Source organism: Gymnoscopelus braueri (assembly GCF_963280865.1).
Source record: "Gymnoscopelus braueri genome assembly, chromosome: 7".
Lineage (NCBI taxonomy): Eukaryota > Metazoa > Chordata > Actinopteri > Myctophiformes > Myctophidae > Gymnoscopelus > Gymnoscopelus braueri.
Genome location: NC_137608.1, coordinates 48,857,646 through 48,885,605, shown reverse-complemented (window position 1 = coordinate 48,885,605; position 27,960 = coordinate 48,857,646). Strand labels below are relative to the sequence as shown.

Here is a 27,960-nt window from a genome sequence, read left to right as displayed (position 1 = left end):
TACAAATACCTCAAAATTGTCCTAAAAAATTTACTTAGTTACATTCCACCACTGCTTTAAACTAACTTCAAGATATCCCTCTGTAGTGTGAGATGCTTCCTATATGCAGGTCAAATTCCGCTGTTCTTTCCAGTACAGCTTTTGCAATTCTCTAGTGAACTGTTGATTCAGGAAAATAGTCACCTTTGACACAGCTTGCACTCAATTCTCAATTAGCCTTGAAACTGGCACAGCGTAGGGAACCTCCATGCACACGTGCATGCGTACGTAGTGAGACGCAGGAGTGTCATCATACCTGTGGTTTGGCTGTCGGCCAAATCGTAATCTCTCAGTAAACTGTGAAACCACAGTTGATGATGACATGCTGTGTGTAGGCACCAACATACAGTATAAACAGCCTGGTACTTCACTCTGAACAAATTATCAACATGTAAGACTCAAGTTCACCTCACTGCTCAGAACTTCTTAAAGAAAAAAAAGAACATGCATTAAACATTATGTAAATATACTTATTATGGAGCAATGAGTATTGAATAGTGTCTTAACCACCCCCCTCTCTCTGCTTGTAGGAAAAACGCTGCCAGGACCTGAAGCCCAAGTGAAGTGAAACTGATCCACCATCTTGTCCAGCTCCTAATAACGACATCATAGTGATTAATTTGATTAATTTGACATAACAAATTACATACAGTATACTACCCTACAAGGCTAAAGTGCAGTAACTATAGCCTAAGAAAAACATTTAAAACACCCATCGGTTCAGTACAGTAATCACCCTTACTTGTGAACCAAATAATACATTTTCAGTTTTCCCAAGGTGCAAGACAATCCATTTTCAGACAGCCAGTTACCAATGTTTTTCAATTCATCACTTAGGCTCTCTACAGTGTTCTTGTCATCGAGTTGATGGCATTGAGAAAAATATTATATTTCATTTCATGTCATTAAACGGAAAGAGCAAAGTACCAAGGACACTTCCCTGTGACGCACCACAATTAATTTCTCGAGCATCAGATAATAATACAATTCCATTCATTTATTTTTTATTTTACATTTATTTTTGAGTGGTGTAACCGCTCCTATAAGAGGGTAAGGACCCATCCGTGGCGAAAGTTTTTCCTTCCGTCGTGAAAATTTGTCTTTCGCTGTGACGCCATGCTGTGGAAAACACGCCCATAGGCTAAGCTCTGCAGGACGTGCCGTGATTGGCTAGCAAGACACATGATGAAATTAATAATAATGTAAAAAATGTAAGCACGTCACTTCGCAGGACGTGCTGTGATTGGCTACCGAGATGCATGATGAAATTAATAACTCATAAATAGCACCGCTCACTTCACTTTTTTTTTTTTCATTTAGGAAAAAATAATGCATTAGAAGGACAATATCAGTCACCAAAACTGTGTTTTCAATGTGTCTAACGTTGTTCAAATTGAGTTTGAAGTTCCATCCATCCATCTTCAACCGCTTATCTGGAGTCGGTTGCGGGGGCAACAGTTCATGCACAGAGCTCCAAACTTCCCTTGAAGTTGATTGGGCTTATATAGTGTATGAGGAGGGCGTGTCTAATCAAATACATTTTAAATATCAAAATATTGAAGCAAGCAAATTAAAAACCTGAACATTTATTTCTGACTTGGGGAGACTGGGAGATTAACTGTTAACCACTCTAGTCCACAGTAATGATTACTATTGGAATATATTGTAAGTAAGTCCCCCCCTAGTCCCCAGTTGTTGTCAGCTAGTCCACACTATTGTATCGCATCGCTTTGCATTGCTTCGCATTTCATCGCATAAGTCAGTGGTTTTAAGTCAAATTTATATGTATTTGGCCGCATCTGTTGTTACACATTTTCAAATGTATTCCAATTTGTCAAGATTATTCAGAACTTTTCTAAAATAGCAGATCTACAACCTGTAGATCTGCTGTTTTATAGCCTAAAATGAGGTTAAAGTGGTTAAACTGACTTTGATGCTACATTAACTCATTTTGCTGGGGAACCCCAGGAATCCCCTCGAGGATCCCTGGGGGTCCCCAGACCCTATTTTGAGAACCACTGGCATAAGTAAGTCGGAATGTTAACACTTATTTTTACAAATCACTTACAATTAGGGTGATGGTGTTTCCAATTAGGATGATGGTGTTTCCTGTCGATACTAATACAGGTGTTCCCTGTCTATAGAGTGTTAGGGAGATAGGTGTTTCCTGTCTATACTGTTAGGCGATAGGTTTTTCCCATAGATATATAAACGTAGATATACTGTAGGCCACCTCATTGGCCACTGTTGTTCATTGGAGCAATGTGTAATTGCTGCCGCCATATTTTGTAGGGAGAGCCGTGCCTCCTAATGCATGTATACCCCATGTACTGTATGTCTACTGAAGCAGGAGGTCTTTCTAAAATCGTATTCGTCATAACTGGCGGAATTCTCTAATTATTTTCACACGGTTTGGTTTGTTACAAATGTCAGACAAGTAGCCTAGTTATGTTATGATAAGATAATGGTTAAATAAAAATGTGTGTTTTCATACCAAGACACCTTATCTTTTACATAGATAGTATAATAATGATTACAATACAGAAAATTCTAGTTTTAGTTTCAGGTACTTAAAACTCATATTTCTTGCAGTGGCAAGCTGCCCTACATAATATGGGGCAGCGTTGACGTGCGGCCCAATGGCCATGAGGCTTCTATGTATTTATGTCTATGGTTTTTCCTATCAGGTCGTTTTTTTAATTATTTATTTTGCACTGTAACTTTATTCTCTTATTTTTCTGTTTTATTTGAACTTTTGAATTCGTTTTTTACTGAATTCAAATGTCCTTTTATAATATGTTTCTTTTGCTTACTGTTTGTATGTAAAGCACATTGAGTTGCCCTGATGTTGAAATGTGCTATACAAATAAACTTGCCTTGCTTTGCCTACAAACAGATTTCATGTCATTAATGTAACAGAAAGAACAAAGGACGTACTGTAGGATCCTGTGGAATACCACAAATAATTTATCCTGTAATGTGCTGTTGATACCCATTCACTTTTATTAAAATAACAAAAAAAGTCCAAACGAAACATGACAATCCCCTCATACAATATATATGTCTATGAATTGAATACCAAGGCCCTCATTGGAAACAAGTCCGCAAGGACTTTCATGAACGGACCTGTTAGACAAAGTATTTTAAATGTAACTGTGCTGTTTTAAATTTTTTGCCTTATAAAATATTCAATCAATTTAAAAAAACAGTGTTAAATAGCTCTATATTGTGAATGGGCACTCTCTCTTGATTGGCTGAAATTGGCAACCCACCTGCAGTGACATTTAAGAGAACATGAGGCACAATTATGTTTTCTCATTCCTTTATTGATATTGTGACATTCCATTCAAAACCAAGCAAATTAAAGCCAAAATCTAACATCTGAACTTCAAACCATTCATGATCAGGGGCCCAGATCCCAGGGGAGAAGGAACGGATAGAAACACAACAGTGGAGCTGAAAAACGGAAAGATAAATAATCACCTCAGACCACCCTAGAGGACCAGGTCCACCCATCACCTCAGACCACCCTAGAAGGTCTAGGCCCACCCATCACCTCAGACCACCCTAGAGCAGTGTTTATCAACTTTTTTTGTGCCAAGGCACACCTGGCATAGCCAAAAAATCCCAGGGCACACCTAGATATACGGTATATATATATATATATATATATATATAATTATACGGTATATCTATATACACACACTAGGGGTGTGCCGATTTCACGAAACGATACGATACGATATTGGGCACACAACTTCGATACGATTTCGATACGATACGATACGCACTTTTTTATCATGAAAATATATGGGGGAGAAAAAAAGCAAATGCAAAGTACAAATATTTCTGTTTTTGCATTATTCAGACATGCAAGCTTTTCAGCTTCCACTAGCCGTTTTAAATGCAAATAGGGCAATAGTGTGACACCTGACCCGAAAAAAAAACAGCATGTTGTCACCCTTTTCACCTCGGGCTGTTTGCATGCCTGATTATTATTATTGTAAAAAAAAAAAAAAAAAAAAAAAAAGGTTTTTTCAAACCTTATTCAAACGGTGCGGCACACCTCAGCAGTAGCCCCGGCCCAAAATTGGGACGTTTGCCAGGGTTGATAAACACTGCCCTAGAGGACCAGGTCCACCCATCACCTCAGACCACCCTAGGGGATCAGGTCCACACATCACAGGGAAATAGTGATGTCATGATGATCGTAACACATTAATTATCACACATTATAAATTATTACATAATAATAAATGACTTATGGTCAACTATAAAATAATAAAACCTTTTTCACAAACATGGTTGACTGACTTCCATTCAGATGGATATTACTATTATGTTATGAAGAACTCTGATTGTGTGCGTGATCATTTATTTAATGTTTCAATATAGTGTAGAACTGAAATATTATGTTTGTGTTTTCTGACGACAGATACTATACAAAGTAATTTGATGAACCGCCCACACTAATTGGGACTCTAAACCCTGACCTTTAACCTCACATAAACTATGTCTATAAACCTAACTTTAACCCTAACCTTAACCTCACCTCAAAACCACGTAGACCTGGGCGGAACACCGGGAAAAGACAGTAATTATTGTTAGCCTTAGCTAGCCAATTAGCATTTTTAATTGTTTAAAGGACACATTAGTGAAAAAGGTTGATGATGTCATCATTGTGCTGCTGTTATGAGTATTTAAAAGCTGAATGGACACACATGTATTTCCCCCTCTCTTCACCAGGGGGCAGTGATGACTCTCTGCTTCTCTGAAAACACACCCAGGTGTTCTGTGAAAAGACAATAAACCATAAGAATCAGAATGTATTAACTGTGTGAACATGTTAACACTTTAGAGTAACCTTTCCTTATAATAGTAAATCAATCATTCCCAAATTATTAGTTAATGTGTTATTCATAACTTATTAAATGTGTGTTAATGGTTAAAGATTTAATAATTTAAAACTATGCTATAAATGGTTAATAGATCATGAACAATTTATTAGTAAGGTTAGGGTTAAGGTTAGGTTCATAGACATAGTTCATGTAAGGTTAAAGGTCAGGGTTTAGATTTAAGGTTAGGTTTGTAGACATAGTCTATGTGAGGTTAAAGGTCAGGGTTTAGGCACCATCTGGGCGACACACCAAAGGAAGTGGGAGTCCCAATCAGTATGGGCGGTTCATCGAACTGATGAAAACACACACACCCCCCCCCCCATCTGATCACATTGTCATCAGTGTTGTCTGATACAACAAATCATTTGATTATTAAATTTGATTATTAGATTCATCATTATAAGAAATTAAGCAGAAGACACATGATAATGTGAATTCACGCGACCGGGATGGTTTACCAGGCTAGTTGTTTCACTTCTTACACAAGCATGTTGTTTTGTGTGTGTTTTATACACTTTTATACATAAACAAAAAGAAAAAACTTTCAGTAAAAAGAAAGAGGAAGTGAACCTGGGTGTGTAGGAGGAGTCTAAAGATCATCATTGGTTGTCGGCACCAGAATACGACCTGATAGAAGAAGAAGAGAGACAGTTAATACACACAAACAAATGAATTCTATGTACTGTATTGTGTGTATTTCTCCATAAAATGCATAAATGTACACACAATAACACAATAACATTCAGTCATCAGAACTAATGTGAACATTTGACTCTTATTTAGGACTAAATGTAACACTGATGTATTAAAGCTAAATGTGACAACATAGAACACACTTTGACCTCTAACTAGGTCGTCTAAACTAGTCTAAACCGGTTAAGGTTCTAAACCAATATAAACCAGTTTAGGTTGTGGCTTTACATGTTTGTTTGTTTGCATTTCTGTGAGGGTTCCACATGTCATGTGATCCTCTGTTGATCTGACCTCATTTCTTCCACTGGTGGTAGTATAATAATTAATGAAACATGTTAATTAAACATGGTAATCACCTAGTTTCGTCCACTGTTAGTGTATTTTTCAATTAAACATGTTAATTAAACATGTTAATAAAACATGTTAATCACCTCGTTTCTTCCACTGGAAGTAGATGAATCCAGACAGGAACAAGACCAGACCCAGAACCAGACCTGATGCTCCCATAGCCACCTTGTTCTTCACTGACTCTGGCATGGAGTCATCTGACAATACAAACATCACATCATATCATATCATATCATATCATATCATATCATATCATATCATATCATATCATATCATAGTATATTATTACAGTAGATTAAAACACCTTGTTCTTCACAGACTCTGACATGGAGTCACCTACTTGCAGGTAGACAATGTACTGACTGAGCTGATTGGATAGACAGAATTGGATTTCATGTGTGGTAAGTTATCATACAGCATGGATTGCTTATTATATATCTACAAGCTCATAACGCGTCACATTGTAGATCGGCTGTATGTGGTTACTGTAGGTGTTGTATTAATAATTAAATCTGCAAAGTAACAAGTAACTAAAGCTGTCATATGCTGTAATTGTAGTAGAGTAGAAGTAACAAAAATGGAAAGTAAAGTAAAAGTACCTCAAAATTGTACTCTGCATTGTAAGCACTTGTATTGGTACTTGAGTAAATGTACATAGTTACTTTTCAACACCATTGAGGAGCCAATGACTGACAGGCTAGGTACCACCAGGTGCACTGATTGCTAGTGTGTGCAGAGGGACATGGGTTGATACTAATGGTCTTAACTCAAAATGTATATATCACACAGCTTAGATTGTTTGATTAAATAGGAGTGTGATGCAAAAAATATCTTTAGTTCATGAAATGTCAATGTATATTGTTTCTTGTGTCTGGATAGCTCAGTTGGAAGAGCTATTTACTCTGAACCGCAAGGTCATGGGATCGAATCCTGGCAAAAGCAACGCAGCATATGAGTAATTTAGTTCCCTGGTGTATAGAGCATTGTTACAGGTATAGACTCAATTGTTTGTTAATGTTGCTACCCTTTAAATGGCCATGGCCAATAACTTGGCATTGGGCGCTTAAAGGTAGGGTAAGTGATTTGCAATTATTCAAATAATTGCGAAATGGGTCTATGTTCTGATAGTGCTCGTTACTATAGAGTGTCCTGTCCATATAAGGAGTCTCCATGTCTCTCCAGCTCTTTATAAAACAGAAAATGCATTTTCGTTTCAGTTTCAGTTTCATTTCCAATTTTATCCAATCAGGATAGAGAACTCAATCAGGATATAGATTAAACAAGTGTAATTGGAAGTGATGACACTAAGGAATGAGCAGGAAAAATTGGAACTGGAACACTATAAAAATTAAGCTTAAAAATGGGTACTTTCTCCTGATTGGCTGAGATTTTGACACCTACCAGAAAATGTATTTTCTGTTTATTAAAGAGCTGGAGAGACAGGGAGACTCCTGTTACTGAAAAAACACTCTATAGCAAAGATTACTATCAGAATATAGTGCTTTAACCTTTTAACAAAATACTTTTTGTTTTAACCCAAAAATATCACTTACCCTACCTTTAAAGTTAAATATTTGAAAAACTACACATTATTTCAAAGAAAAAGCCACCAGGCCACTAATGAGTTGTGACAGGTGTGATTGGTGATGAGTGAGAGCAGGTGAGAGGGGTGGATCCAATCCATGGGAATAGGAGGAAGGTTGCTGACTAGATGACTCTTTTCTACACCCACCCTCACTAACCTTAACCTCAGTAAAACAACGACCTAACCTCAAGAAACACTATTTGTAAAACTAAGAATTCTAAATGATGATCACCTCAAAACATTGTTGAGGACAGGGATCGAACCAGTGACCTATGAATTCACAGGCTGCCTCTCTTCTCATTGAGCTAGAGATATGGCCCCCCTGCTGGTGTCTGTTGATATCTATAGGTTTTTCCGTCCGTTATGAACCAAGCCTCTGTTTCACTAACTACTCTAGATCACTGGTTCACAAAACATTTACCAAAAAAACATTTGGTGTCCTCGGAATGGAATCTAGTGAAAATAGTAACTATTCTTAAATAAGCATTTCATGTTATATTTAACAATTGCACATTTATTTATTGATACAGTCATGTTATGTGCAATGCAATTGAGCTGAAGTTTGCATGAGGTGAGACTCAAACCAGCGACCCTGTGGTTGCAAGGCATAGGGTTTACCAATCAGCCATTGGACCAACAGACCTGAACCGGTGAAAAAGGAGTTCAGACAGATGACACAGTTTCACGCAAATTGCTCATATATCCTGGGTTTAAATGTTTTTCAAACTGCTCAATATGGTGGAAAATCTAAGGGCGGAGCTTACTGGTCAAAGTGATAGATGTGTTCCTCATGAGTCAAGGCACATGTCTAAACAAGTTTCATGGCTGTCGGCCAAACGAGGCATGACTTTTACCTGTCTAAAGTTTGCATTTTCAAAAAATTGATATAGCGCCCCCCTTTGGCCAATTGGAGTAAGATTGGTTTCAGTGATATTTGGAATGACCCTCTAGATTACTGCAAAGTTTCAAACAAATGTGAGTCTGCATGTATGTGTTAGGGGCAGACGAATAATTTTCATAAAACTGCAAAGTCCAAAGTTCATGTGTAAAACGTTTCGTGCGGATTGCTCAAAGATCCCAGGAGGAGATAGATTTTGACTGTTTTTCATATAATTCAAAATGGTGGGAAATCTAAAGGTCAGAGGACAAAAGTCAGAGTAAGAAAGTTGTAAGGCATGAGGAGACGCATGTATTGATGTTTCATGGCTGTAGGTCAAACAGGGCATGAGTTGTACCTGTTCAAAGTCAATTGAGTGAAATAGCGCCAATGGTTGTGAGTTTCGTTTCTTAGCCGTTTGGCATAGCCCTCTACCATATTGCCGAGTTTCGTAAAAAGTTACCACACGGTTAGGCCAGAACTGCAAAAACGGCGGAGGAAGAAAGCCAACAGTTTCAAAGCGGTTTCGGGCCTGATAGGCCTCGAACCCTCAATAAACAGACGACACAGTCATTGTGAGTCTGTTCAGTAATAATGAGACCAACCCTATTGGTCCAGTCCTTGAGGAGTTTGTCACCTGATGTGACATGTCCTTCTTAGAGCTAAATACATCCAAAACAAAGGATATGATGATAGATTTTAGAAGACATGAATCAACCTTTTACTATGATGATTATAAACCAGGCTGTGGAATGTGCAGAAAGTATCTTGGGACAGAGTCATAGACTCAGAACTGTGAGGCAGTTTGTAAAAAAGAACATCAGCGCTTGTTCTGTCTTAGAAAACTGTCTTGTTTTCACATTGATAAAACCATGATGACTCTTCGATCTGTTTTTATCAAATCAATCTGGTCTTTAATCTGCTTTCATCAAATCAATCTGGTCTTTTATCTGTTTTTATCAAATCAATCTGGTCTTTTAACTGTTTTTATCAAATAAATCAGGTCTTTCATCAGCTTTTATCAAATCAATAAGCTCATAGCGTGACACCGAGTGCCGCGCTATGAGCTTGTAGATCTGCTATTTTTGAAAAATCTTGAACATATGTGCAAATGTTTGAATATAATGTATAAATGTATTTTTTTAAACAACATTTTTAACTCAAACATTTTCTTCTGGAACGACATATTTTGATGGGGATCAGCGGCCAAAAACATATCAATTTGGGGGTCCTTGACAAGAAAATGTTTTAGCACCACTGATTTTTTCAGAAAAATTAAGAAATATGTTGAGAGACATTTGACAGTTACAAATGTTTGCTTTAAAAATAAATGTATTCAAAGATTTGCACAAATGTTCACGATTTTTCAAAAATAGCACATCTACAAGCTCATAGTGCTCATAGTGCTCATAGTGCACTCGGTGCCGCGCTATGAGCTTTTATATCTGCTATTTTGACAGTAGATTACACTAGATTACAGTAACTGACCCCAGTCCATCTTGATAGGCGCGGTCAGGCTGGGATGTTCCACCATGCATGTGATCTTCTCTCCTGATCTGTAATACAAACACACACACACACACACACACACACACACACACACACACACACACACACACACACACACACACACACACACACACACACACACACACACACACACACACACGCACGCACTGGTAGTACCAGTAGAGGTGTCTATTAGTTGTGTATTTCTATGTATAGGTGTCTGTTAGGTGTGTACCTGGGTGTGTACTCCAGGTAGGAGTGGTACTGGTAGTACCAGTCTCCATCAGACAGCTCATCAGTAGAGGAGAGACCAGAGGTCAAAGGTTCTTGACCTATCCACCAGGTCACCAGGATCACTTTAGGATAGAAGTCGTAGCTGCTGCACCTCAACATGTGAGTGTGTTCACCACGACGAGGGGGAGTCTCTGACTTCAGTCTCACTTTGGGCTCCACTCCTAAAAAAGATGATGATGATTATTATTATTATTAGTGTGGTTGCCCTAACAGGGCAACCAGACTATAGTAATCCTCCGGCTTTATTATTAGTGTGGTTGCCCTAACAGGGCAACCAGACTATAGTACTCTTCCCACTTTATTCCACTTTATTCCGGATAAACTTATTTTGTCCCGCTACTCCTCCCACAGTTTTTTTTCCCCAATTTTGTGCCATATGTCAAAATGACCGGCCTCACCGGGAATCGTGTGCGTGTATTTTGCTAAGGGATTGGTTACATAGTTTTATTGATATTGATTTATTAGTGCATTAAATTTCCCCATCCACTTTAATGGAAAAATGAAAAGACTCCTATTCAAGTATTTTTTTCTCACAAACCGTATGAGCTAGAGTTACCAGATTTGGAGAGGAGGTTCATGATTTAGTCCGAAATTATTGAAAAAATAATTACACTAATCGGCCACATGGTGGCGCTATAACAGCGCCATTTACGTTTTGGCCTATAACTCTTGAACCCTAGGTCGTAAAATCAAAATGTCTTTTTCCCTGGATTCCTTGGGTCACTACGCATCTCCCCACATAGGCCACGCCCATTTGCGTCAGGATAGATTTTCCGCCATTTTGAATTTTCTTCAAAACACACTTTTTGCACCTTTTCCTAATTTTTTTTTCCAAATCTCACAAAAATCGGTACACGTGATCTATGCACTCATGCGATAAACCTATCCAAACGGCATTTTGATAGTCCTTACCGTTCGTCCGTAATTGGCTTCCAAAGTTAGTGGGAGGAGCCTGTTTTACCAAAAATGCCAAAAATCACGAACGAAACGTCCAATCGATCCCAAATTTGAATCACATGTCGAGGGTGGTTTACTCAACAAATCCCCAAAAGCATTTCCACTTTGACCCATAGGGGGCACCACAACTGTGCAAAACGTAACCGTTTGATGCAAAAACATGATTTTTGGGGGGATCACTCCTCTCAAATTGAAAAGCAGGTGATCTCAGGAGTGACATGACGATGTCATTGGCCCGCTACATTTGTGGGAGGGGCTTATTTATTTTAGTGGGAGGGGCCTATTTCTTCAAATCAAAACGCCATGTATCACGAACACAGGATCCAATCAGCACCAAATTCGAATGGCACGTCACGCGGCCTCCGACGGTATTCCTCCAAGCATATTCCTCAAGTCCGGGCGGCGGAAACCTGCGACCGGCGTCGGCGCAACCACACTTTGCAATTGCCCTGAATTGCGACGCGTCTAGTTAGTGTGGTTGCCCTAACAGGGCAACCAGACTATAGTACTTGATGAACTTTATTCTTCTTTCTAGATAAACAATACTTTAGACCGCATCTCCTCCCACAGTTTTTATCCCCCAATGTTGTGCCATATCTCAAAATGACCGTCTTGACCTGGAATCGTGCGCTTGTATTTTGCTAAGAGATTGGTTAAATAGTTTAATTGATATTGATTTATTAGTGCATTAAATTTCCCCATCCGCTTTAATGTAAAAGTGAAAAAACTCAAATTCAAGTATTTTTTTCTCAGAAATCGTAAGAGCTAGAGTTACCAGATTTGGAGGGGAGGTTCATAATTTAGTCCAAAATTATTGAAAAAATAATTACACCAATCGGCCACATGGTGGCGCTATAACAGCCCCCTTTACGTTTTGGCCTATAACTCTTGAACCGTAGGTCGTAAAATCAAAATTTCTTTTCACCTGGATTCCTTGGGTCACGACGCATCTCCCCATATAGACCACGCCCATTTGCGTCTGGATAGATTTTTTGATATTGATTTATTAGTGCATTAAATTTCCCCATCCACTTTAATGGGAATTGCAAAAACTCCCATTCAAGTATTTTTTTCTCGGTAACCATAAGGGCTACAGTTACATGACTTGGAGGGGAGGTTAATAGATTATTGCAAAATTATTACAAAAATAATCACACCAGTCGGCCACATGGTGGCGCTATAACAGCCCACTTTACCTTTTGGCCTATAACTCTTGAACCGTAGGTTGTAAAATCAAAATTTATTTTTCCCTAGATTCCTTGGGTCATGACGCAACTCCCCATGTACGCCACGCCCATTTCCGTTTGGATAGATTTTTTGATATTGATTTATTAGTGCATTAAATTTCCCCATCCACTTTAATGGGAATTGCAAAAACTCCCATTCAAGTATTTTTTTCTCGGTAACCATAAGGGCTACAGTTACATGACTTGGAGGGGAGGTTAATAGATTATTGCAAAATTATTACAAAAAAAATCACACCAGTCGGCCACATGGTGGCGCTATAACAGCCCACTTTACCTTTTGGCCTATAACTCTTGAACCGTAGGTCGTAAAATCAAAATTTATTTTTCCCTAGATTCCTTGGGTCATGACGCAACTCCCCATGTACGCCACGCCCATTTCCGTCTGGATAGATTTTCCGCCATTTTGAATTTTCTTCAAAACACACTTTTAGCTCCTCCTCCCACATATTTTGTCCAAATTTCACACAAATCGGTACAGGTCATCTATGGACCCATGCGATAAACCTGTCCAAACGGCATTTTGATAGTCCTTACCGTTCGTCCGTAATTGGCTTCCAAAGTTAGCGGGAGGAGCCCGTTTTACCAAAAATGCCAAAAATCACGAACGAAACGTCCAATCGATCCCAAATTTGAATCACATGTCGAGGGTGGTTTACTCAACAAATCCCATAAAGCATTTCCACTTTGATCCATAGGGGGCGCCACAACTGTGCAAAACGTAACCGTTTGATACAAAAACATGATTTTTGGGGGGCTCACTCCCCTCAAATTGAAAAGCAGGTGATCTCAGGAGTGACATGACGATGTCATTGGCCCGCTACATTTGTGGGAGGGGCTTATTTATTTTAGTGGGAGGGGCCTATTTCTTCAAATCAAAACGCCATGTATCACGAACACAGGATCCAATCAGCACCAAATTCGAATGGCACGTCACGCGGCCTCCGATGGTATTCCTCCAAGCATATTCCTCAAGTCCCGGCGGCGGCGACCTGCGACCGGCGTCGGCGCAACCACACTTTGCAATTTCCCAGAATTGCGACCCGTCTAGTTATTATTCATACTGGAGATAAACAATAGTTTAGATCGTCTCTCCTCCCACAGTTTATTTTTCCCAATTTAGTGCCATATGTCAAAATGACCGGCCTCACCGGGAATCGTGTGCTTGTATAAGGCTAAGAGATTGGTTGCATAGTTTTATTGATATTGATTTATTAGTGCATTAAATTTCCCCATCCACTTTAATGGAAAAGTGCAAAAACTCAAATTCAAGTATTTTTTTCTCAGAAACCGTAAGAGCTAGAGTTACCAGATTTGGAGGGGAGGTTTCTAATTTAGTCCGAAATTATTGATATAATAATTACACTAATCGGCCACATGGTGGCGCTATAACAGCCCCCTTTACGTTTTGGCCTATAACTCTTGAACCGTAGGTCGTAAAATCTAAATGTCTTTTTCCCTAGATTCCTTGGGTCATGACGCATCTCCCCATATAGGCCACGCCCATTTGCGTCAGGATAGATTTTCCGCCATTTTGAATTTTCTTCAAAACACACTTTTAGCTCCTCCTCCCATATATTTTGTCCAAATTTAACAAAAATCGGTACACATGATCTCTGGGCCCATGCGATAAACATATCCAAACGGCATTTTGATAGTCCTTACCGTTCGTCCGTAAATGGCTTCCAAAGTTAGTGGGAGGGGCCCGTTTTACCAAAAATGCTACAAATCACGAACGAAACGTCCGGTCAATCCCAAATTTGAATCACATGTCGAGGGTGGTTTACTCAACGAATCCCCAAAATAATTTCCACTTTGACCCATAGAGGGCGCCACAAATGCCCAAAACGTAACCGTTTTATGCAAAAACATGATTTTTGGGGGATCAATCCTCTCAAACTGAAAAGCAAGTGATCTCAGGAGTGACGTGACAATGTAATTGCCGCAGCCTCCGACGGTATTCCTCCCAGCGTATTACTCGGGTCCCGGCGGCACCGACCCGCGAATCGCGTCGGCGCAACCACACTTTGCAATTGCCCTGAATTGCGACGCGTCTAGTTATATTTATTATTATATACCAGTCATAGGAACATGTCATTTAATTAACAATTGTATATCATCCAAATGCGATCCAAATGATCCAGAAAGCTGCAACACACATGGTCTTCAAACAGACAAAATGTTCACATTTCCCGGCTCTCACCCGTTTTCCTCTCTCTCCTCTGGCTCCCAGTTGCTGCCCTCACAGAGGTATGACACCCCATATCTTCAAGACTCTACTCCCTTCTCTAAAACACCCTGGTCAAGGCTCCACACGTCCTAGACTCTTCTCCCTTCTCTAAAACACCCTGGTCAACGCTCCACACGTCCTAGACTCTTCTCCCTTCTCTAAAACACCCTGGTCAACGCTCCACACGTCCTAGACTCTTCTCCCTTCTCTAAAACACTCTGGACAACGCTCCACACATCCTAGACTCTTCTTTCTTCTCTAAAACACCCTGGTCAACGCTCCACACGTCTGAAACTCTTCTCCCTTCTGGCTCCCAAACGGTGGAACAAACTCTCCATTGCAGTTAGAGCTGCAGACTCACTCCCAATCTACCTCCATAAACTGAAGACTGTAGCACTAGACCTAGCCTTGATGACCTTGCAGGCTTATGCAAAGGTTAAAATGTAATTTAGATATCATGTTATGTAGACAGATGCCAGGTTCATTGTAGACCTGGCATCCTATAGTTTGGATAGTTTCAATGTACATATATATTTTTTGTTTGATATTATAGTGTTTAGACTGATGATATAGGTTCTTGGTTTACCTATGATCCTAGATTACTATTTCTATGCATTTGATGTATTACCTTGTGTTTTCCTTACTTACTGTAAATCACTCTGGATTAAGAGCTTCTGATAAATGCCTACATTGCAATTGTAAGTGTCAATGTTTGGCCACCAGATGGCACCAGATAATAACATTTCATAGAGTACTGTAGATTCTACAATAGTCTACAGTTTTCTATAAAGTAGAATTCATTTATATAATTTAATTTAAACATTAAATAATTCATAGTTACACAGTGCTTTACATAAACAACAATAAACCAAGCAATATCATGTAATGAAAATAGTTTGAACGAACTAGAGTAGAAACAAACAAAACAATATATAAATACACATAATCCTGCTAAATATTACTAAAGTGATTAAAAACATACAACACAAACTATTAAAGACAATAATTAAAATATAAAATCAGGTGGTGAAATGAAGTGTATAGAGGTGTGTTTTAGCCTGCATGGTTCTTTTTAAAGTTCATTTAAAAACATTAATCCTGGTGTCTCTGTTTTAGGCAGGTCATTATATGAGGGTGAAAACACTCAGAAATAGATCTATATGTTTCATTTATACTCTGTGTACGATGGTGACACCACATGTTGTGAGCTTGTAGATCTGCTATTTCCACTGCGTGATGACTGGCGGTCTCTCCGGTAGGAGACTCAAAGAGTCTCCTTTGAGTCTCCTACCGGATACATTAGCATCTTTCCACCGGTAATCAAATTATTGTCTCAGGAATGAGACAAAAACGAAAAAATCTCCATGAATTCAAGGCTTCATGGGGTTTAATTGATAGAAAATAAGTCATTTTTGGGGTGAACTACTCCTTTAAGTGTTTAAGAGGATCTGAAATGTTTGTCAGCAGATTAAGTAATGTTTTATAATCATTATCAGATCAATATTAACACCATTAATCATCTCTGAATAGAATCATGTGATTTCATGTTATAGTTTATGAGGTGATGAGTGTTGAGTGCTGCTCTGAGATCAGCTCACCTCTCTTGTTCAGAACAGAGGAGTAGTCGAGCTCAGTGTTGTGTTTGCAGATTGCCTCTCGTTGTGCTCTCATCCCAGCCAGTACTCTAGGATCTTTATTCCAGCGCTCTGCGTTCTTCACACCAAGCTCAGTGTATCCAACATACTGATCTACTCTACTGTCCCACCTGAGGAACTCATCACCATCGAAATTATATGACTGTATGTACTGTATGTCCTTCAGCTCACTGGAGTTAAACACACAGCGGGAAGCCCAATAGAACACATATCCATCTGGAAATAGACAATAAAAAATTTCATTAATGTTCAGTTTTATTATCATCTGTATAATATCAACAGCTAACTGCCCCCTATCGGCCAAACATGTCACTACATAAAGTCTCAAAGAGGTTCAGGATGTGAAATCTGGCATTAAAATGTTTTGAATGTATATTGAATATCTTAAATACAATGAGATTGAGCTACCAGTTAAGTTTTGTTTCTCTATGTGTCCAGTTGTCTAGCGTGGCTGAGTAAACAAGGACTCTGTCTGTTTGTCTGTCTGTCTGTCTGTCTGTCTGTCTGTCTGTCTGTCAGACCCCATCATGTATTTCCAGGATAACCCCTTTCTTTGTACCTTTCTTTGTACCTGATCTGCTATTTGAAAATAGCAGATCTACAAGCCCGTACGAGCTTGTAGATCTGCAATTTTCAAACATTTTAGTACTTTTATTTTTTGTACTTTAAGTAAATCTTGATGCCAATACTTTTGTACTTTAAAAGTATTGATTCACTCAAGTAAATTTTGAATTCCGGACTTTTACTTGTAACCGAGTACTTCATACTTCATTGATACTTTTACTTAAAGTAAAACATTTGAGTATTTTTCCCACCACTGACTCAGTCAGCAAACAAGGTAAATAGTCACACAAGTAGAGAGTAGAGAGAACAATGTAGAGCCTCAAAGAAACTATAGGATACCAGGTCAATCATTAAAACAATCAGCTGAGTTATATTAAACAAATAAAGGTCATTGTTTATACTGTAATTAAAGCCTGCATTGTAAACCTAAATGAAAACACTAAACTGTTGCTTTTGAATTTAAATTGCAATATTTTATATAACCCCCAAATGTATCAAATAAATCATCATTCAATTCAAATAATTGAATGAGTGCATTGACTTCTGGGGGGTCCCCAGATAACTTTTTTGGGGGTCCCCAGATGATTAGCTTAATAGGTAACATTGTTTTCTCACTCAACAGTAAACAAACCAACATACAGTATAAGTGGATACAGGGTATCTGCACATTTATAAAGTGACAATGTAATGACTTTTAAGACCTTTTTAATAGCAAATTGGCCAAATTGTCAAATGAATAAGAGAGAGGCTTACTTTGTGAAAATAACCGTTCTACAAGCACACAAAAATATGATTATTTTGGGAGGTCCCCAGTTAAATAGGATTATTTTGGGGGGTCCCCAGTTTAAATATGAACATTTTGGGGGGTCCCCAGTTCAAATAGGATTATTTTGGGGGGTCTCCAGTTCAAATTTTGGATTAATTTTGGGGGGTCCCACCCAGTTGAAATAGGATTATTATTTTAACCCCCCCCCCCGCCCCCCAAAGTGATAGGCCACACCCACAGCTTCAAACCAACCCCCCAAGGTGATAAGCCAGGCCCACCCCCAGCCGACAGCAGATCTAAAAGCTCATAGCGCGGCACCCTATGAGCTTTTTTTGTATTAATCAATAAATGAAACAACCGTAAAATAACATTAACGACACACTCTACCATCCTTCAGTGGTGGAAAAAGTACTCAAATCAAATCAAAAATTGCAACATAGAGAAATACTCTGTTACAATTAAAAGTCCGGAATTCAAAATGTACTTGAATAAAAGTACAAAAGTATTTGCATGAAAATGTACTTAAAGTACCAAAAGTAAAAATACTCATTATACAAAATGTCCCATTTCAAGTTTTGAAATGTATACAAATCTTTTGAAAATAGCAGGTCTACAAGCTCACAATGCATCAAATCGTGATTAGTGACGCATTGTGAGCTTGTAGATCGGCTACTTTCAAATGGCCTATAGGGCTGAAGTGGCTACTGTATGTTTTGTAATGATAATCAAAATCTACAAAGTAACTAGTAACTAAAGTTTTCAAATAATTGTAGTGGAGTAAAAGTACAATATTGGCCTCTGAGATGTAGTGGAGTAGAAGTAAAAGTATTGGAAATTGGAAATACTTGAGTAAAGGACAAATGCCTCAAAATTGTACTTAAGTATGCTACAGTACTTGAGTACACCTCACCTCTGTAATTTAATTCATGAATCAAAGGAACTTTTTGATGGTAACTGTTGTATAATCGTGTTATCTTGGATTTTGACATGATTCATATGTCTTTTAACACATTGGGTGCCAGCATTTTTTCATAACAACTTACGTTGGGTGCCAGCATTCTCCCCATTGTCTGCGCTTTGCTGTTTAAAGCTCTAGACTCCACGAGGAGCAAATCCATGTAAAAAAAACCATCCATTCATGTTGCGCGATGACCCTGGCTACAGCCTGGAACGATAACATTTCACTCGCGAGTTACAATGGGGGGGGATCGCGCATCGCGCATGACCGGTTTTCCCCACCGGAAACAGATTCGGAGATATAGGTGTTTTAAAGAAGGAAATAGACAGGAAGTGGATGGCAGCCATGTTTTTGTTTTTCCGGTGATCTATCTGGCCTATCCTTCTCAAGATCACAATGGGTACTCCCAGAGCTGCTCTAGCCCCGCCCGTGTGGAGAAAAACGAAAAAAACAAAAAGACATATTTCACGGTCTGGACCGTGTTCGGCACCGGACCGCTACTCTGCGCAAACACGGTTCAGACCGTGTTTGGCACCCGATGTGTTAATTGAAAATCCAAATAAATAAATTAAAGTGTATCAGATACTCTCAGTGGTCATTGGTCATGGGCCGCGGTAACACGCCGTCCCACCAGTCTTTTGAGCAGGAGCACGCACACGCACATGCATCGATTAAAACAACCCTTAAGTTCACACCTCAACAAAGGCTGCCAACTGCCGGGTGTCACACCAGGTGAATTAACATAGGAATGAGCCTAGATGTATATCAATTGTCCATTGTGTGACCTGTAGTGTAGGTGTTAAGCCACGTGCGCGTGACGTCTTTAAAATAGTGTCCCACCAGAGATAGATTCACCAAATCAACACTGGATACGCTTCCTCAGACGGTTTTTGGATGGTATATTCTTAAAAAAAAAAAAATCTGCACAGTATATACGTATATAGTGTAACACGGTAGAACACACCACTGCATCTACATAGTTGTACTATCTACACCTCACCTACAGCTCAGGCTGTACAGAGCAGATACTAATGCATAGATTTGTAAAACATAAATAAAAATAAAGCACCTTGAGCACATATTCATGTTTACTAGAAATACATATTATTTAGAAAATATTTCACCATAAATGCTTAATATACATGTTTAAACATTTTCGTTAATGTTAAATATATTCAACCGTTTTAGTTAATAACTATTGTGTTCATAGTATTCATGTACCTTTCACTGGTGGTTTCTTCAAGGCAGTGAGAATGATGTCCAGGTTGGCTTTGCACATCGCCTGCTCATTCAAAGCTGTTCCATAAGCTCCTGTGAAGGTGATTGGATCTACAAACGGAGGCTGAGGAAACACCGCCTTCCCTTTGTTGAAGTCTGCGTACACCACCACTTCACCATCCAGTGCCCACATCCACTCTTTATATGAGTCTTTAACTGTGTCTGAACAGCCAAGGACTTTAATGCTCTCATGGAACACTGAAAATAAAACAAATATGAAATTAAATTCAACAACAAACTTCTTCACAGTGACAATAACACATAATCATCATGTTAAACATTCATGTTTGCAGTGGTGGAAAAAGTACTCAAATATTTTACTTAAGTAAAAGTATCAATACTGCAATTTAGCAGTAGGCTACTCTGTTACAAGTAGAAGTCCGGAATTAAAATTTTACTTTAGTAAAAGTACAAAAATAATGCTATAAAAAAGTATTTAAAGTACCAAAAGTAAAAGTACTAAAATGTTTGAAAATATCAGATCTACAAGCTCACAACACGTCGCGATGGACACGTTTTGAGCTTGTAGATCGGCTATTTTCAAATAGCCTAGGTATAAAATTAGGCTAAAGTGGTTAATGTGTTTTTAATAATGTTATAATTTATATCTGCAAAGTAACTAGTAATTAAAGTTTTCAAATAATTGTAGTGGAGTAAAAGTACAATATTTGCCTGTGAGATGTAGTGGAGTAGTAGTAAAAGTACTGGAAATTGGAAATACTCCAGTAAAGATAAGGTATAAGTACCTCAAAATTGTACTTGAGGACAGTACTTTAGTAAATTAGTTACTATACACCACTGCACGTTTGGTTCTTATATGAAGTGAGATGTTGGATATTAAAAGTAACTTCCTGTCAAACGTTTTATTCACACTGAAACAGATTCAATTTGTTTGCATTTTATTATGAAAGTAATTCATACAGAATTATTTATTTCATGATGTCACAACAACAGTTCCTAACGTCTGTTTTTTATGTATTTGGACCAACATTCAAGATCCAATACTGTATATACAGGTAGTAAGAGGAGTGTGTGTGTGTGTGTGTGTGTGTGTGTGTGTGTGTGTGTGTGTGTGTGTGTGTGTGTGTGTGTGTGTGTGTGTGTGTGTGTGTGTTTGTGTGTGTGTGTGTGTGTGTGTGTGTGTGTGTGTGTGTGTGTGTGTGTGTGTGTGTGTGTGTGTGTGTGGGTCTGTGTGTGTGTGTGTGTGTGTGTGTGTGTGTGTGTCTGTGTGGGTCTGTGTGTGTGTGTGTGTGTGTGTGTGTGTGTGTGTGTGTGTGTGTGTGTGTGTGTGTGTGTGTGTGTGTGTGTGTGTGTGTCTGTGTGTCTGTGTGTGTGGGTATGTGAGTGTGTGTGTGTGTGTGTGTGTGTGTGTGTGTGTGTGTGTGTGTGTGTGTGTGTGTGTGTGTGTGTGTGTGTGTGTGTGTGTGTGTGTGTGTGTGTGTGTGTGTGTGTGTGTGTGTGTCATTTGTTTGTATTGTGCATTGTTCATATTTAATTTTATATAATAACAGTATATATAAATGTATATATTATATAATAACATAAATATAATGTACTTACTTCCTGGGATCGCTTTGACATGAAGTACAGAGGAGAGGATGAGGAGGGTGGCTGTAATCTTCATCATCACTGATCAAAACAGAACTGAATTTAATAGATGAGAATAAACAGATGAGAATAAACAGATGTGAATGAACAGATGAGAATAAACAGATGAGAATAAACAGATCAGAATAACAGATCAGAATAAACAGATGTTTACTGAAAGAGAAGTTCTGGAGTCTGAAAGAGAATGATGGAGGATCTGTTCTGTAGTTTAGAAGAATCAGCCAATCAGATTAAAGATATGATGTTACATCATCTGTTTCCAAGAAGACGACAGTCTGGATTATTGCACGTATCATGAACAGTATATAGCTGCTGCTTATGCACCTTATGTCTCCTCATGTACATGCTGTACCTTATGCATCTTATGTCTAACCTCATTACATACTTTACCTTGTGTCTAACCTCTTAAACATACAGTATGCACATATCTTTGTTTAATTCATCTTTTATTCTCTCCTTGCCGCCCCCCCCCGTATTCTTTTCTTTCTCTTTTTGAAAATAACTAAAATGGAGCTGCAAAAAAATAATTTCACCCACTTCTTTACACCTTTAACCTGTGATGTGACAATAAAGATGATTCTGATTATGTTGAAGAGGAACACAACATTATTTCCAATTCCATAGTGGAAAATAATACCAGTCAGAGTTCCATAGCTTTTGTCTCCCCACCCCGTCAAAATCTTGCCCCCCCCTACTGACAGAGGCTAAAATCGCTTGTCTGTGCGTGCGTGCGTGCGTGCGTGCGTGCGTGCGTGCGTGCGTGCGTGCGTGCGTGCGTGCGTGCGTGCGTGCGTGCGTGTGTGCGTGCGTGCGTGTGTGTGTGTGTGTGTATGTGTATGTGTGTTTGTGTGTGTGTGTGTGTGTTCAGCGTCAGTAAAATGCTGTTCAGGTTAATTAAACATCAATCCAAGCCTCATTACATCTCACTGCTGAAACCATCAAATGTCTTTAAAAACACACTGGTCATGTGATCAATGTGTGTGTGTGTGTGTGTGTGTGTGTGTGTGTGTGTGTGTGTGTGTGTGTGTGTGTGTGTGTGTGTGTGTGTGTGTGTGTGTGTGTGTGTGTGTGTGTGTGTGTGTGTGTGTGTGTGTGTGTGTGTGCGTGTGTGCGTGCGTGTGTCATTGGTTTGTATTTTGCATCGTTCTTATTTGGTTTTATATAATAACAGTAGATATAAATGTATATATTATATAATAACATAAATATAATGTACTTACTTCCTGGGATTGCTTTGACATGAAGTACAGAGGAGAGGATGAGGAGGGTGGCTGATCGAAACTGACCTGAATTTAATAGATGGGAATAAACAGACGAGAATAAACAGATGAGAATAAACAGATGAGATAAACGGATCAGAATAAACAGATTAGAATAAACAGATCAGAATAAACAGATCAGAATAAACAGATGTTTACTGAAAGAGAAGTTCTGGAGTCTGAAAGAGAATGAAGGAGGACTCGTTCTTTAGTTCAGAAGAATCAGCCAATCAGATTAAAGATATGATGTTACATCATCTGTTTCTGGAAAGAGGACAGTCTGGATTATTTCACATATCATGAACAGTAAATAGCTGCTGCTGATGCACCTTATGTCTCCTCATGTACATACTGTACCTTATATGCACCTTATGTCTAACCTCATGTACATACTGTACGTAAATATCTTTGTTTAATTCATCTTTTATTCTCTCCTTGCCCCTCCCCCGTCTTCTTTTCTTTCTCTTTCTGAAAATAACTTAAATGATGGAGCTGCACTAAAAATAATTTCACCCACTTCTTTACACCTTTAACCTGTGATATGACAATAAAGATTCTGATTCTGTTGAAGAGAAACGCAAGAAAGAAAGAAAGAAAGAAAGAAAGAAAGGGGGACAACTTGAATCAGAAAGTAAAATATCTGGGAACTTCACAAGAGAATACCCAAATAAAATGCTGGAGCACTCCACTGGTCTACTCTGCTAATATAATATGTATTATTATGCAGGGTGACAAGGGGGTGTGGTCTCTGAAGACCATATCAAAGATTGTTAATTTAGCAAGATACGCAATCTTCATTGGAGCTACTAGAGGCGAAGTAGTACACAAATCCTACAAATGGTCTCCTAAGTAGGCGTGGTTTGCTTCTCCCCTGACCATCCCACCACCCTCCCCCTCCCCTCTCCCTGGCTGACAACGTCATGTGGATGTGTATTTATGTATTTTCTTCATTAAAGAAAATAAATGCTTTACATGTTTGAAAGTGCACTGTTTATTGGCAAAGATGCTTTTAAGAAACCTATGAAATTCCCCCTACAAACACACATGTGTTATTCAGTCTTGTTATGCTAGATGTGCTCCTGTTTCTGCTCAATGTTAACCATATATATAGAGATATTTGTAACATATATATATATATATATATATATATATATATATATATATATATATATATATATATATATGTATATATATATATATATATATATATATTTATAAGGTATATATTTTACCACTATAGACCATAGTATGTTTAGCATGAATGTTTAACAAAATGTCATGATTCCCAAATTCACTCAGGTTACATCAACAACTTTCCTTGGAGTAATTATCCATGAAAGACTAAGCTGGAAAAGCCACATTAGCCATGTCTGTAAAAAAAATATCTAAATATATCGGCATTATTGGCAAATTCCGTAGTTTTTTTTCTTTGCCCTGTAAAGCCTTCTTCCAGTTCAAGTGATGTGCACCATTTTAATACAAGACAAGCAAATCATTTACATCTCCCAAAGTTCCGTACTGGTCTGTGTAAATTTTCCATAGGGGGGCTCAGCTATGGAACAGCTATATTAATATCTCATCGAAAACCCATTTGATTAATCATATTTAACAACTCCCAGAGACATCCACTCTTACACCCACCCACACACACTTGCACCTACACCATTTTATACTAAATTGATTTTCTCTAGTATTCATACTGTGTATCTATTGTTGTATTTGTATTTTTGTATAATTGTATGTATGTTGCCAAATAATTAATTTTTGGTTTCTATTACTATGTATTTCTTTGTTGTATTTCTTAAGTGAGGTGAGATTAACCTTATAAATCCGAAAGGGTTTTCTAAATCTCACCTGCACATCCAACACAATATTATGCTGTTGCTAAAAATGTGTTGTTTTTAAATGGGCAAATACATTATACAAATTCAAATAAAATAAACAAATCATACCCCATCAACCAAGACATTTAATAATGGAAAATTATATTGAGCATTGGAACACACATTGTATTTATTTTTTAATATGTCCATATGATTTCACATACTATATTCTGAATCTCAGTTTACCAGTTTTTAGAGCATCTTATGGGGACAGAGCATAGAGTTAAAATCTAATATAATAATACAATATAATATAAGGGACAGAGCCCTCTATGTCTCGTCCGTCAGACTGCAGATGGACCGAGATGGACCCTTCAGGTACTGTATCTTCCCAAATCTCGCGAGAATGTGTTGCTGGGATAGAGAAAAGTCGATAACAAAGTTGATTTTCTCCTCATTTGTGTCACCAATCAGTAGTATGAAAATCTTGTACATATTGTGTGTCTTGTGACGATTGGGTCCAATATTTAGTTCAGTAACCATGGAGCTAAAGAATGGTTCAGAAGCTGTGTTCACGTTCACTCTTCCATTGGAATCAATAGACTCCAAGCTGCTTCCTGTCTCCTAAAAAGGCGCCCACCTACGTCACTCAGAAACGGGAAGTAAACCGGAGAATGCGACTCTTGCTATTTCCCTCTTGGACCATATTCACACGGCGGCCATTTGCTATTAAGTTAATGAAATGCCACCCCGTTTCTTCAATGCAAAATGCAAAAATGGCCACCATGTGAATATGGTCTATTTCCAATTCCATAGTGTAAAATAATACCAGTCCGAGTTCCATAGCTTTTGTCTCCCCCCTCCCCTCCCACAAAATCTTGCCCCCCCCCTACTGACAGAGACTGAAATCGTGTGTGTCTGTCTGTCTGTCTGTCTGTCTGTCTGTCTGTCTGTCTGTCTGTCTGTCTGTCTGTCTGTCTGTCTGTCTGTCTGTCTGTGTGTCTGTGTGTGTGTGTGTGTGTGTGTGTGTGTGTGTGTGTGTGTGTGTGTGTGTGTGTATGTGTGGGTGTATGTGTGGGTGTATGTGTGGTTGGTTGAAGCTTCTCACTGGAAACTCCCCAAACTTGTATTTCACTTCCTGATTCACTCAACAGCCAATCAGGATTGTTATTTTATCAAACATCAGCAGTTACTAGCATAGATATATATAAAGGCTAGATGACTCACCCGCGCTGCTGGCCAATGGAGTACGACGTTGCCACATGGCGGCCATCTTGGGACGGTCATTCATAACATTATGTCTATGGTGCATATACTTTGAAATAACCATAGCGTGTTCAATTTTCATCCGATTTTCAAACGGTTTGGTGTGTTGTAAACACCAAAGATGTATTTACGATACTGCATATTTAATGTTATCTAAAAAAAAAACATGATTATAATTATAAGTATGCAGTATCATAACTACATCTTTGGTGTTTACAAAACACCAAACCGTTTGAAAATCGGATGAAAATTGAGCACGCTATGGTTATTTCAAAGTACATGCACCATAGACATAATGTTATGAATGACTGTTGCAAGATGGCCGCGGTTGAGCTACGCTTGTGACGCCCCCCTGAGCCATCTAGCCTTTATATATATCTATGGTTACTAGAGAGAGTTGAGAGAGACATGTTGATGTGAACAACCTGACAGACTGACTGTACATGTATTTATTTTTTTGTATTGTTTTATTTGGCTCGCTGTGACAATGTAAACATATTGGAATAGGAAACGTGTTGTGTCATTAGACAACACAGGTTTAATTTTGACATCTGCCCAGTGGAAGCAGATGCCCCCCCCCCCTTAGTCTCTGTACCTCCGAGACGTCAACACTGTTCAACTTTTTGAACGGTTTCCTCTTTTTTTCAATCTGACTGGCTTTCCAACCATACTGTAACCTAAAATACCAGCAAAGGGGATGTTTTTATACACTGAAATCATTGTTTAAAGCAGCACTATGTAACTTTTTAACTACTATATAGCATAGTATGTCCCACAAAATTATAAAAGTATATGTTTAGGCAATAACAATCATCCTTCCATAAATGTATAGACTCAGGGGGTCCCTGCTAGGGGCTTGACTGTATTACTATGTATAGACTCAGGGGGGTCCCTGCTAGGGGCTTGACTGTATTACTATGTATAGACTCAGGGGGGTCCCTGCTAGGGGCTTGACTGTATTACTATGTATAGACTCAGGGGGGTCCCTGCTAGGGGCTTGACTGTATTACTATGTATAGACACAGGGGGGTCCCTGCTAGGGGCTTGACTGTATTACTATGTATAGACTCAGGGGGGTCCCTGCTAGGGGCTTGACTGTATTACTATGTATAGACTCAGGGGGGTCCCTGCTAGGGGCTTGACTGTATTACTATGTATAGACACAGGGGGGTCCCTGCTAGGGGCTTGACTGTATTACTATGTATAGACTCAGGGGGGTCCCTGCTAGGGGCTTCACTGTATTACTATTTATAGACTCAGGGGGGTCCCTGCTAGGGGCTTGACTGTATTACTATGTATAGACTCAGGGGGGTCCCTGCTAGGGGCTTGACTGTATTACTATATACAGGGGAGACAATGAGTTTCATCCTGGCATTTGCCAAGGCACCATGGCAGAACTGCCAGTCAAAGAGAAGACTGGTCAATCACAGCGTGTCCTCGCCGCAACATGCATGCAGAGACTCTTGGGTAATGAAGTCAAAGACATTGGCTGCCATGTTATTTGTGTCCAAAGTGGCCACTGGTACCCCAAACTACATAGTGCTGCTTTAACACTTCATTCTCATGCAGAATGTTGTTTTGTTTCTGTTGTAATGCATTAAAAGAAAGATTTTTTTAAAAGATTAATGTCAATGATTAACTCCATAATGTGAACACAAAATTCCATATCTCAAAATATTACAATATTACACTGAGGAAGATATTATATGGCTGCTTATATCTAACCTTATTTTACCATCACTTATATTACTTCTACAATACAGTATGATACTGTACATTAGAAGACAATATCATTCACCATAACCAGGGATGTGTGTTTTGTTTTCAATTAGTCTAACATGGAGTTTGATGAACTCATTCAATGCCACAATTATTGCTAGCCGCGTTTGCCCACTGCCAGAGATTTTTCATCGAAAAAAAAAAGTACTCAGGAGCCGAGATACAGACTTTTTAAGTTTTAAGTTAACAAGGAAGTGGATGGGAGTCTAGATCTTCGAATAATCATATCTCCTTGGTCTTTGGGTCAAATTTGAAGGAAAAAAAAGTTACAAAAAACAACAACAAAAAACGTTTTTTACGTCAGTGATAGTGAATGATAGGAGGATGGGT

At 38.7% G+C, this 27,960-nt stretch overlaps 2 protein-coding genes across 5 annotated transcripts in view; one reads left to right on the top strand and one right to left on the bottom strand.

Moving 5' to 3' along the window:
* LOC308087958 (C-C motif chemokine 20-like) overlaps positions 1–2,466 on the top strand; it is a 37,991-nt gene extending 35,525 nt beyond the window's left edge. The window contains exon 5 of one of the 2 annotated variants that reach the window (XR_013933391.1): positions 2,167–2,466. Coding sequence is in view for 1 of the 2 variants with exons in the window: in XM_080432225.1 (XP_080288351.1) it covers positions 570–602 (33 nt within the window). In the remaining variant the exon portion in view is untranslated. Of the gene's footprint in view, positions 1–569; positions 1,055–2,166 lie in introns of those variants that run through there. The other variant, XM_080432225.1, reaches the window with a different exon arrangement.
* A 1,636-nt stretch (positions 2,467–4,102) lies between these two features.
* Positions 4,103–27,960, bottom strand: part of LOC308087951 (H-2 class II histocompatibility antigen, E-S beta chain-like) — a 61,403-nt gene continuing 37,545 nt past the window's right edge. For 2 of the 3 annotated variants that reach the window (XM_080432212.1, XM_080432213.1), the window contains exons 2-9: positions 21,456–21,539; positions 19,839–20,093; positions 16,273–16,545; positions 10,185–10,404; positions 9,929–9,996; positions 6,062–6,175; positions 5,508–5,564; positions 4,103–4,831 (exon numbers count right to left, since the gene is read on the bottom strand). In XM_080432212.1, the coding sequence (XP_080288338.1) occupies positions 5,527–5,564; positions 6,062–6,175; positions 9,929–9,996; positions 10,185–10,404; positions 16,273–16,545; positions 19,839–20,093; positions 21,456–21,522 (1,035 nt within the window). In that variant the 5' untranslated portion in view covers positions 21,523–21,539 and the 3' untranslated portion in view covers positions 4,103–4,831; positions 5,508–5,526. Of the gene's footprint in view, positions 4,832–5,507; positions 5,565–6,061; positions 6,176–9,928; positions 9,997–10,184; positions 10,405–16,272; positions 16,546–19,838; positions 20,094–21,455; positions 21,540–22,723; positions 22,801–27,960 lie in introns of those variants that run through there. The other variant, XM_080432211.1, reaches the window with a different exon arrangement.